The sequence below is a fragment of the Rousettus aegyptiacus genome, unplaced genomic scaffold (genome assembly GCF_014176215.1).
Source record: "Rousettus aegyptiacus isolate mRouAeg1 unplaced genomic scaffold, mRouAeg1.p scaffold_m13_p_9, whole genome shotgun sequence".
Taxonomy (NCBI): domain Eukaryota; kingdom Metazoa; phylum Chordata; class Mammalia; order Chiroptera; family Pteropodidae; genus Rousettus; species Rousettus aegyptiacus.
The window spans coordinates 70,125,004-70,138,212 of NW_023416312.1; the positions used below are offsets into that span (position 1 = coordinate 70,125,004).

Genomic DNA, 13,209 nt, shown 5'->3' on the forward strand with positions numbered 1-13,209 from the left:
ATGGAGCATTACTCAGCCATTAAAAAGAATGAAATCTTGCCATCCGCAATAACATGGATGGACCTAGAGGGTATTTTGCTGAATGAAGTATGACAGAGAAAGACAAATGCTATATGATTTCACTTACATTGGAATCTAAAGGACAAAATAAACAACCAAAACAGAAACCAACTCAGATACAGAGAACATTTTGATAGTTACCAGATAGGAGGGGCTTATGGATAGCGGAAGGGCAGAAGGGATTAGAGGTACAAATTTGTAGTTAGAAAATAGTCATGGGGATGTAAAATATAGCATAGGAAATATAGTCAATAATACTGTAATAACTGTATGATGTTGTATGGGTACTAGACTTACTGGGGCGATTACTTCATAAGTGATATAAATGTCTAGTCTACATGAAACTAACATAATATTGTATATCAACTGTAATTGAAGAAATAAAAAGTTATTTTAAAAAAGAGTGCAAACATGGACCCCAACACCTAAAGGTTTTCATTAATAGAGAGGAATGTTCATGGTACACTACTGCTTACAAGAAAACTTATGATGAAAAAAGAAACAAACAAGAAAATCACCATGTATGTCTTTCTGAAAAGAGTAGCACCTCCTCAAGAATAGCCTCAGGCATGTCCTTTAGGAGATATTCCAGAAGAAAGCATTGTTATTATAAGAGATGACAGCTCCACAGTTGTTAGTGTTTTTGAAGACTCTTCAGAGGACAAGATGTAGAGGTGGAAAACAGTGTTTTAATTTTCTTGACCCTGTGTAGATTTAGGCTAATGTGTGTCTGTTTGTATCTTATTCTTAAACAAAAATAGTTTAAAAATTTAAAAAAAAATCTTAAATAGAAGAAAGCTTATAGAATAAGGATATAAAGAGATACTTCTGTACAGCTATACAATGTGTGTGTTTTACTTGTGTGTATTTGTGTTTTAAGCTAAGTGTTATAAAAGAGTTGAAAAGTTCAAAAAAACATTAAAGTTCATAAAGAAAAAAAGTTACAGTAAGCTAAGGTTAATTTATTATTGAAGAAAAAACTTCTTTAAAAAGTTTAGTATAGCCTGTGTACAGTGCTTTACGTCTCTAATACTGTACACATAATATCCTAGGCCTTCACATTCACTCACCACTAACTCACTGGCTCACCCAGGGCAACTTCAGTCTTGTCAGCTCTATTCATGTTAAGCGCCCCATACAGGTGTACCACTTTTTAAATCTTTTATACTGTATTTTTACTGTACTTTTCTATGTTTAGATATGTTGAGATACAGATACTTACCATTTTGCTGTAGTTGCTTAAAGAATTCAGTACAGTGACATGCTGTACAGGTTTGTATCCTAGGAGCAATAGGCTATAGCATATAGCCTAGCTGTGTGGTAGGATATACCATCTAGGTTTGTGTAAGTGCACTCTATGATGTTTGCATAATGACAAAATCACCTAATGATGCATTTTGCAGAATGTGTCCCTGTAATTAAGCGACCCATGACTCTATTGAATTTTAGAGTGCTTGCCATTTAAACTCCAATTATAGAGTGACAACGGATATGTCCTCACCACTTCAGCATTCCAAATAATTCTTCAAATAGATTCAAGCCTGCCTGTAATCGACAAATCAGATCTTTGAGTCTAAAATCCCTAATATACTGTATATCACTCTGAAAACAGAGGTCTTTTCAGACTGATTATTTGATTTCCCTATTTTTATTTCCAAATTCTTCACTTTTCCCTCGCTCCATTTGTTTACCTAGTTGTTAGTATTTTTCTTATTTCCTTTTTAAGGCTGAATGACATTCCAGTCTATGTATATATCGTTTTGTTTATTAATTTATCTATTGATGGACATTAGGGTTGCTTCCACTGCTTCATATATGCTCTCTTCACCCCTTCTGAGAGTCTCATAATGCATATAATGGCCTGCTTGATAATGTACCATAAGTTCCTTAAACACTCTTCATTTTTCTTCATTCATTTTTTTTTTTCGCTTCTCCAACTTGATGATTTCACATGACCTGTCTTCAAGTTTGCTGATTCTTTTTTCTGTCTAATCCAGTCTTCCGTTGAACCCCTCTGAGAAATTTTTCAGGTCAGTTATTGTATTTTTAGCTCTAGGATTTCTGTTTGATTCTTTTATATTTTTTATCTCTTTGCTGATATTCTCATTTTGGTCATGTGTCATTTTCCTGATTTAATTTAGTTGTGCATATGTGTTCTCTTTTAGCTCATTGAGTATCTTTCTGTTATTTTAAAATCTTTGATAGGCAGCTCATAGATCTGTATTTCTTTAAGTTTAATTTCTGTGTACTTTTATTTTGGTCTTTTGATTGGACTGTTTCTATTTCTTTGTGTACCTTGTCATTAATTTTTTCATCAGATTTGGGCATTTGGAAAATTAAACACCTTTTCCCCAATCTCTGCACGTTGGCTTCATTTAGGGGAAGATCACCAATTTGCTGTTCTAGGACCTCTCAAACATTTTATGAACTCTTGCTCTTTTTGGTATCTACCTGCAGAGATGCAGCTCTAATGTGCTGCTTTCATCTGTATTCAATGGCTTCCAAACTCTGGCACTGGTTTCATCAATGCTGAGGGTCTGAGAGACATATATCAGTCCTCAGGCAGCCCTCAGGCAGCCCCCAGGCAGCCCCTAGGTAGCCCCTGGAGAAACCAGAACATTTGATACATGGTCCACTTTTTAGTTTCCATCCCAAGGGCGGTGCCCCAGTATGGGGCTTTCCTTCTGGTTGCTCTGTGCTGTGTTGTGTAGAGAGAGATACACAAATGGATGCACTAAATGCCATGAATATTCCGACTCCATTCACTGGAATCCCTTTTTGTTTTTATAATGACTTGAGCGCTTGGCTTCTCTCCTGGTCTCTACAGTTCACACAGAGGGATTCTAGTCCGTATATTGTTGTTACCTTTGTAACTCTCGCAGGGAAGGAGGACTTGTAGCTTCCTAGTTCATTATTGTCTTGGGATGCTTGAGCAGCCATAACAAATTACCATGGACTGGGTAGCTTAACAGGAATTTATTCCTCACAGTTCTGGAGGCTGGAAGACTGAGATCAGGGTGTCATCATGGTTGGGTTCCAGTGAGAGCTTTCTTTCCGGCTGGTGGATGGCCACCTTTTGTCTGTTCTCACATGATCGAGAGAGAGTGAACTCTTCTTCTAAGGATACTAATCCCATCATAGGGTCCTACCCCCAAGACTTCCCAAAGGCTCCACCTCCAGATACCATTACATTAGGGGGTTGGGTTGGGCTTCAATATATGAATTTTGGGAGAACAAAAACATGCAGTCAATCTTGCTAATGTCAATCCTGAAAAAATATTTAAACGAATATTCCGCCGTATGGCTTATTAACTTCTGATATTTGTTATGCATGCAGAAAGTAATAATTCACACCCAAGCTGAAAATTGCTTATCAGAACACTGTTCTGGGTTTTAACTGTATCTTGAGTTCAGTCTTAAATCAGACGTTTAAATATGTATAATAAAATAATATTGCTTGAAGACATACATTCTAAATAATAATTTCTTTCAATATAAAAGATCGTTTTTTAAAGTATCACCTTTTATTATTTATATCAGGTCTTTTATAACAAGAACAAGGAATGAATACTCCCAGAAACAGATGCAGCAAAGAAATGATCGAATGAACATGCATCGAAGAGTAAGCATCAGCACTTTCAACTTGATAGCACAGAATCTGTGTGATTTTATATTTAATTTGAATAGACTTCCTTTTTGCAGCCTTTGTTCTAATTTTGGCATCTATTTATATTGGTATTTACTTTAATACAATTTAAAACCTATTTACCCACATCTATGTAGGAAGAAGCATATATGTCATACATATCTACATAGGTCAAGTTTTTCCAGCTTTATAGTATAATTGCTTACAAAAGTTTCTCCCTTGCCTTCCATTAGCCCCCAATCTATCTTATATTATTTAGCATCTAAGCAGACAGTAGACAACACTGAGAAAAGGATGGTACAAATAAAATTTAATAGCATGTATTATTTTAAACAGTCTTTTATAACCATTGAATTTTTAGGGCATTGTCTTTATTTTATTTATTATTTATTTACTAATGATCTGTGAACAGCAATTATAAGAAATTGAAGTGACTAGTATATTGATTAAGCCCATTAAGTCTATTTTGTTGCAAATTTCCATCTTTAGTACAGAACACGTCTGTTTGGCATAAGCAAGCATTTAGATGAAATATATTATCAAGTACATGTAGTTCCTTTGTGAAACATCTAATACTTATTTTTACACATGACACCTGCTATTTTTTTCAATACCTCTTTACCCACAGGAAAAAAGATTAGCTTAAATAGCAATGTGATACAGTGTAAAGAGGTCTAGTGTGGGTCTGAGAGACGTGGCTTTCTTTCCTGGATAATCATCAATCTTACTTTTCTTCCCTTGTAAATGAGGTTAGAATGAAGGACATCTATGAGACGTCAAAAGAGATCTAAACAGTATGGTGTAATGGTTAATAACAGAGGCTTTGGATTCACATTTGGATGGAATCGTATTGATGTCATTTAATACCATATTTGACTAACTCTAAGACACATCTTTTTTCAGGCTGCAACTTATCTAAAATCAGAAAGTGTCTAACATTTAATAATTTATCATAATTAAATTGAAAACGTTTTTTACATAAAATAACTACATTTTACAATCATGATGTCTTAGATTTAATGAAACATGGTAGCCGAGGAACCTTGGGAAAGGCCCTTTTGGCCCATAAATGGGATTATCAGCTATAAAATGAGAATAATGACCTCATAGGTTGCTGTAATGATTAATTGAAATACATATAAACATTTTAGGATTGAGACTGGATTGTGGTAAGCATTCTATACATTGGAGTTATTATTATTTTATCATTCCTGATGATTATTATGTGAAATTATTCATCATAATCACCAAATGTTCATTATGGCCATATTGATGTGATTATTTTTTAAATGCATGCCTTTTTAAAAGTTATTATATTCTAATAAGTATTATGTGATTCAGTTATTAATGTATATTACATATACATATATACATACATATATATGCATGTCATTCATTATTCAGGGGATTACCAAGATCCCCTTGGTAATAGAGGGGCAAATATGATTATCCTTTAAATAGGAACAAAATCTCTTCTCATAGGCTTCCAGATACAGTTAGAATCTCATAGCTGTTTCTATTTGCCAATTCATTTCTTGAGTCTGACTTTAGTTCCTACCATTCTATATTTTGCTATCAAACATTTTTTATTACTTCCTTATTGTCAAATTCAATGGCCTTTTTAGTCCCCTTTTTCTGCTACTTCTTCGTAGTATTTCATTTATTCATTCAACACTTACTGAGCTCTTATTATATGCCAGAAATGTTCTATGTACTTAAGAATCTTTACTCTAAGAGAGAGGGTGAGAAAAGGAGGTAGAAAGAGAGAGAGAGAAGGAGGGCAGAAGAAAGGAAAGAAGGAAGAAAGGACAGAAAAAAGGGAAAAAAGAAATAAAGGAAGAAAGGAAAGAAAAGGAGGGAGGGAAGGGAAAAAAGAAAGAAGGAAGGAGAGAGAGGGGATGGAGGGGGAGTGAGAGAGAGAAAGAGTGAGGAAGAAGAGAAGGAAGGAAGAAAAAGAAAGGGAAGGGAAGAGAAGGGGAGAGGAGGGAAAGGAAGGGAGAAAAGAGAAAAAGAAAAGAAGGAAGGAGAGAGGAAGGGAGAAAGGAAAGCATAGCATATATACTTAGATGTAAGGCAGTGAGCATAGGGGAGGGAATCCCAAACCAGCTAAGGAGGTTAAGAAAGGCATCCTAGAGGAGATGGTGTTTTGAGTTGAGTCCTAGAGGCTGAGTAGGAGTAAGCAAAGCAAAAAAGGTGAAAAAGGCTTTCCAGTCACAGGAAACATCATGTGTAACAATTATAGAAGTGAAAGAAAGTAGGGCATATTTAATAAACTGCAATTAGTTTAGCCAGACTGCAATCATTTTCAGACTGTGTACTGCGAAGTTCTAGGGGTTGTGAAGAGGTATCTCAGGCCATTGAAGGCAGTTTTGCTTTTAAGTATTTTGCATATTGAGATACCAAGTAAGATTTTGTTAGAACTAAGGATTATTCCGCTGTTAAAAATAGTTTGAAACTCACTGAGTTCAGGTGTAAAGTGTGTTGTCAGAACTGTTGAGAGGTGAGTGTAGAGAGGTAGAAAGTCAGGAGACTGATGGCCTATGTGTCATGCTAGAGTATGGATTCTATATTGAGGGTAATGCAGAACTATTGACTTTAAGGAAAGAAATTATATTGACCAATATATTTTAGAAATAACCACATTAGCTCAAATCCCTTTCTTCTAATAGTTTCTAGTTCAGATTCCTGCCCTTGTTTCCCCATTTCCATGGCTTATGTATCACCTAGTTAAGCTCCTGGATAATCTGCCATAATATCCATATAAACTATACCTCCATTCTCTTGGCACCCTTATCTTTCTTTAGTTTTGGCAAGGACCCTGTTGACTAATGTTACCAGTAGAGTATGGGGTGAAGAGGGTATATGAAACTGTTTAATTCATGAAGTTGTTGCATTAGACACACATCCATCTTGAATTCAAGGCTGCCTTCTGAAGCATCTCTACTTGTAAACACTAATATGTGCTTCCAACCTAAATAAGAGCCTTCTAATAAGAGAATATTTGATATGAAAATATTAACTTTTAAGAATACCTTCATGTGTTATTGTACTTTTATAGTCTACTGGCTATACAGACATCTTGGCTGCTATTATATTATTTGTAAGGCTGTTAATACCAAATCCACCTGCAGACTCTAACTGTGGTCAGGACTTTATATAAAAACAGCTGAACCAGCAACCACCAGCTACATAAAACTGGATGTACTGAACCCAGTTCAGTTATGTAGTTATCTGAGCCAATTAACATTTGGATGGAGTGTTTTAATTATGCTTTGGTTTGTTTCATTGACCACATGTAGGTATAACCTATGTTGTCACTTATAAAATAATTACAGGAATAAGGATTTAAGTTAATTATTGAAAAAAAATCCTAACATTCATCTGAAATACCTGATTGGGTTAGAAATAAGACTTTCTAAAATTAAGTTGTTAGGATAATACAGTTAGTTCTCTATCTCACTTAGTTATCTTGAATAGAGTCAGGTCACAGGCCTATTTATATAAAGAGTAGAAGGACACCCTTTGTGGATTTTATCTACAATTATTACCTTTCCCCTTGATTCAGATAAATGGTGTGTGGATCCAGGCCACAACTAGATCTTGAGAGTTTTCTTCTAGGTCACTGCTACTGCAAGGCTTAGGGGAGAACATCTGAGTTTTCTGAATCGCCATCTCCTTATTTTTATGTGAGGAGGTCGACTGCTTGATATCTAAGGGTCTGCTGGCTTTGACATTCTTGATCTATGAAAAAGGAAAAACAACCTGAAATTGAATGTTTGACTAAGGATCAAGCAGAGCGAATTGTGTCATTGAAAATGTTAATTTAAAGTACAGAAAGTAAGCACCTTGTACCGAGTAACAAAGGCTTTTGCATGATTTGTTTCAACCTTTCCCATTTAGATGTCACCAGAAAATAATCGTAACACCTGTGAAAATTATCGAAGACGTGAAAGGTAATTGCATACAAACATCTGTATAACTAAATGTAATTATTCTTAGGGGTAAAATGAAAGAAAAAATGAATAAATGTAACTTCCAGCAGAGGGCTTCTAGAAGCCGATTCTCAACAATCCATAACAATTTCTGTAAACAATCCTAATGTAGAACTAGAAAATTCATTAAACTACCTGGCTCGATTTTATGTTTATATTTTAGATTTCTGTGCATTCTTTGAAGTAAGGTATGAATATTTCCATATTACAGATGAATAAAATAAGCTCAATAGAGTATATTAACTTCCTCGAAGTCATACAACTAATAATCTAATTCAAATTTTGAATGATATATTCAAATTTGGTTTGCGTGGCTAAAAATCCTGTGGGCTCTCTACCATATTATCTCTTCACAAATACAGGTAAAGACAAAGTTAAATTCTTTAAAAGCCTAGTGTATTAGTTTTCTATTGTTGCTTAAACAAATTACCACAAGCAGCAGCTTAAAACAGCACTCACTTATTATCTCACAATTCTATAATTCTGATGTCCAAGTGTGCTTGGCTGCCTTTTTACCTAGGGTCTTATGGAATTGAAATGAGGGTCCTAGCTCTGGGCTTCTCTCTTATCTGGACACTCTGAGGAAGAAGCTTCCAAGCCCATTCTAGTTATTGGGAAAATTTGGTTCCTTGAGTTTTTGGGAATGAGGTTTCCATTTCCCTGTTGGCTTCTAGATGCAGCCTGAATTCCTGTTCATGCGGCCCCTTCCACCTTCAAAACAGTATCATGTCCTGAAGGAACTCTTTGGGAGCCATTTTTAGAATTCTGCCTACCACATATAGAATGTTACACTTACCTGCTTTTAAAATAAGAACGTAATATATTGTGTTCAGTAAATCAAAAAACATGAACATGTTCTATGCTATGTTGTCAAAGAAAATGAAGAAAAAGAAAGAGGAATTATGACTAAAAGTTAAGTTAGAAACCAATATTTATTTAATTGCTCAGAGCACTCTCTCTCTCTTGTCCAAATCAAACACTGATTTTGGTCCAGTTGAGTCTTAGTAGGAACAATATTTATAACCAGAAAAAAAAACTGAAAAAGTACTTGATTTATTTAAAACTACTTTTAAATAAGTGGTTTTACAGCAACTTTATTGACAATATCAAGATAACCACACAGCATTTGGGCTTTTGTTGTTCTCTACATCTGATAGAGTGTGACTACATGCTATGGTCTGAGTGTGTATCCCCTAAATTCATATGTTGAAATCTTAATGCCTGATGTGATGTTGTTAGGAGGTAGGGACTTTGGGAGGTGGCTAGGTCATAAGGGTGGAGCCAACGAGATTAGTGCTTTTATGAAAGAGACCCCAAAGAGCTTACTTGCTCCTTCCACCATGCGAGGACACAGCCAGAAGCTGGCAGTCTGCAATCCAGAAGAGGGAATCAATCAGAACCTGAGCATGTTGGCACCTTGATCTTGTACTTCTCAGCCTCCAAAACTTGAGAAATAAGTTTCTGTTGTTTATAAGCCACCCAGTTTATAGTATTTTGTTATAGCACTTTGAACGGACCAAGACACTATATGTGGTAAACATTTCCTTTGAACTATTTAACCATTTTTTAAAAAAATTTGTACTGTTAATTTCCTTGAAGAGATGTTATATTAAGACAAAGCAAAAAACAGACCCACTAGCAGCCAATGAGGAGACCCTATATAAGGGATACCCTTGCAACCTGGCAGAAAAAAAATTTTGGGTAGCCAGGTCGCTTTTTGTATTAGTGCCTTACGTGCTCCAGCTATGTTTTTTGTAACAACTTTATTAAGATATAATTTTTATACTATAAAGTTCACCCATTTGAAGTATATAATTCAGTGGCTTTTAGTATATTAACAGAGCTATGCCACCATTATCATAATCTAAAAATTTTTTTATCCCCAAAAGAAACTCCTGATAGCCATTAGTAGGGGGAGATAGCCACTCCCCATTTACTCCCTTCCCTCCTTACCCCTAGCCCAAGGCAACTACTAATCCATTTTCTCTATATATGAAGGCTCTGGCTACTTCTGTTCCAAAATGCATACAGGCACAACCATACTTAAATAATAGTGAGACTGCTTTGGTATTTAAACAGTATAACAACTCATCTACTGGTTTTGAAGTGAGAATATAAAAAAGGCTACATTAGTGCATGAATGTGATCCTTTGAATGTTATATAAATATTCCCAGATTCATTACTTGGAATCTTAAAAGGAAACTTGAAGATTCTTGAATATACCATCTTCATTTAATAGCTGGTGGAAATGAGACCTTGAGAGATTAAATTGATTGGTTCAATGTTGCTCATCTAATTAGTCAAATATATATTTTTATTAAATATTATGCTTAATCGATATACATAAAACAGGAGGTTAAAGCTTTATTCATAAAGACTAAATATACTACAACCAAGAGTTCTCTGCACCAGCCCAGAGGAATATACCTGAAATTCAACTTTCAAGAAATGGGTAATCAGGTAAATGTAATAGAATTGCACGGTAAGCTTATTCATGAGATGCTAAATAGTTCATGCTTATTTTAGGTATATACAATGGCACCTTTTATTTATAGGAAAAAATGTGGTTGACCAGAATCTATCTGGAGTCCTTAATACACAAGGAATTTCTTCATTGTATTCCACCTTTGTGAAAGACATAATGGTCAAGACAATAAGCCAACCTTAATTACTTATCTTTTAAATGAACTTCAAGTTAAACATGGATTTAGCTCAATCTACTATACATTTACATCTGTGGAGGCCTTAAGGCTCAACGTGGTTCTCATTTGCCAAGGAGACAGCTATGTTTACCAGATTATGAACTAAAGCATATAAATATACTAACATATTTAAAAAAATTTTTCACAGCAGAAGTTGAAACCAAAAGAATTACCTGCCAATGTTAAGTTAGCAACAGATTAAATTAACCAGAGCATCATATTCCATCCGTATTCTGATTGTGTTCTGCATAAAAGTATATGACTTATAAGCAGAAAATAGGCTATAATATATAGTAATGGATGTAGTAATTTAATAATGATATAGATCACCTATGCCTCAAAACAGTATCAATCTGGTTTCTGATTTAGATTTTGAGGTGATATTTAAAAGAGTATTTCTTGAAGAAACTTAGGCTCAGTGGCAGTCTAAATAAGGATGGAGCTGGAACTTAAGTCTCGTGAGGTTTTCGAGATAGGTGTTTCAGCTTATTGTAGATTAATAATGCCAGTTGGAAGTCACATTCCTGGGCATAGTCGAGGCATTTAATCTCCACTCCATTAAACTAAGCCTGACCCTCATCCCACCCCAGAAGCTTACCCACTTAACTCTGTCGGGTAACAGTACACTTTCTTCCCTCCACCTTCAATTAAAACCCTTTGATGCCACTGTTTAGCGTGTAAGAACCAAGAAGTAGCCTCAGTGGTATACTATAGATCTGGCAACTACTTCATGCTTCTAGGGTCACAGAGAAGAGCTCTGTGCAGTTTCTTTAAACTCATAGTCTTCCTCCTGTTGCTCACAGTCTTCAACCGTCTCCTGTCTACTTTTAGTCACTAAGTTTCATGAGTATTTTATAAAATTGTTAATCCTCCGAGCTCATAGTTTTTCTCTCCTTCATAGACTAAACTTTCACTCAATGAGAGATTCTCTAAGCTGAAAAGGAAGACCAGGATCAGTTGCCATTCTGAAGACCAAAAAGTTCTTTCTTTTTAAAGGTTTGCTGTTAACAGGGATACTGCACTGAATTTTATTCAAGAGCATATATATATTCTTTCAATACTTTTTACTGATTTTGTTTATATATTTTTCTTATGTAAGCTTTGATGTAAGTAATCTGTCAAAACTATGCGTTTACATAAAAGAAAAAAATGTTTAGCTTTGTTTGCATAAAAGAACAGAAAATTAAGAAGGAAGCTGGCTTAGAATGTGAGATTTTAGGAAAACACCTATTTTTTTGAATTACATGTCTTTTCAATATTAGAGAATTTGCTTCTTGTTTAAATTTGTTCTTTGAGCTCTAGAAGCCACATATGAATCCTAAGTAGATTTTATTTCAACAGTAGAGCAAGGTAATTGATAAGCATCTTATATGGCTAAACATACTGTGCCTCAAAAGTTAGTAAGATTAAATTCTACTCTTTGATTATTAAAATGCTGAATTTGTATCCAAGCTTTTATATTTTTTTAGGAATTTATGCTTTTACTTTTGACATAAATTAATACAAATTTTAAACTGTTTTGTCATTTTCTGTGAACACATTAAGTTAATAAAGTTTAAATTAAACCGTGGTTTTTTTCCTGTCCATTGATACTTGGAGTCCAAAGTAATAATGATCATGGTACAGATTATCAAAGTACAGCTTGGACCTCAACTGTGTCCAGCTAAGCCTGTTGTAAGTATACTGGAAACATTGATTTATAACCATTCATACTTCCATGTAAGGCTGGTGGGTTTTAGCCTAATTTACTCAAGTCATTACATTTAAGAGTTGTTTGTGCAAGGAACATGAAATACAGTATAGAAATATAATAAAAGTTGGATTCTAGTCTGGCTCATTTATACCAGTGCTTTCTGAACCAAATTAACAGATGATAAAGACTCTTTTTTATTAATTACATTGTGTTGAGGAGTGAAACAATATTCAATTTGATTTAAGGTCTATATACTTTAGCTTTGCTGCAAAGTCCTAATCTTGAATACAGAGAATGACAATGTACATGAAGCTTCATAATGTAATTTGTGTAAAGTGGTTTGGAGAGACAGTGTTTCTTCAGATTACAAAAACAGTACCTATTCACTGAAGAAATTTTCCAAAACACAAAATGCCCCCCCCCAATCACATATAACAACTGTAATATGTACCTTCATATTTACTTTCTTGACACTGATATTTCTTCCACAGCAAAGGTTTCCACAGTATTTTTCCAGTACCCCCTTGCTAGACATTTAGGCTATTTCTAATTTGAATTTTTGTAAATTAAACCGTGACTGTAGTTGTACCCAAGTTTGTATGCCGAGTGCAGAAAGACCAATCATGAAAGCACTGAGTATGTAACAAGCAAAGAGTCTGTTTCTAGAGGGAGCCAAATGAGATGAAGAGGAAGCCCAAATCCATGTCCCTGAGGGGGAAAAGATGATGGGTTTTAAGGGTTTGAAAGGAACCTTTCCTTGCAAAGAGAGAGGAGCTAAGTAATTCTAAATTTTGATAAAGGAAATTAATGGTTTGGGGTAGAGGGCAGTTTTTTTGCAGGAATCTTGCATCAATTCTTCTAAATTGCCATGGTATCTTAGGAGTCCTCTCCTGTTATTATAGACTTCTTGAAGTCAGGGTCTTTCCTTCATGTTATCTCTAGATTCAGTTGGTCTCCTGATTCCTGCAAAAAAACTAAATGAATATCTCATGACTGTTTTTGTAAAATCACTATCTTTAAATCACTCTAGTATAGCTTCTTTGTTATCCTTACATTTCTGAGAACTGGATATTGCTTACAAAAGCAGATTATTGACCAAGATTTCATCTCAAGGA

At 34.8% G+C, this 13,209-nt stretch overlaps 1 protein-coding gene across 1 annotated transcript in view; it reads left to right on the forward strand.

The window, feature by feature from the left end:
- The window catches only part of LUZP4 (leucine zipper protein 4), a 52,948-nt gene extending 41,101 nt beyond the window's left edge, over window positions 1–11,847 (forward strand). Inside the window, exons 5-7 of the mRNA XM_016137223.2 lie at window positions 3,601–3,682; window positions 7,607–7,659; window positions 11,303–11,847. Coding sequence (XP_015992709.2) covers window positions 3,601–3,682; window positions 7,607–7,659; window positions 11,303–11,339 — 172 coding nt within the window. The 3' untranslated portion in view covers window positions 11,340–11,847. The remainder of the gene's footprint in view (window positions 1–3,600; window positions 3,683–7,606; window positions 7,660–11,302) is intronic.
- Window positions 11,848–13,209: the final 1,362 nt, after the last annotated feature.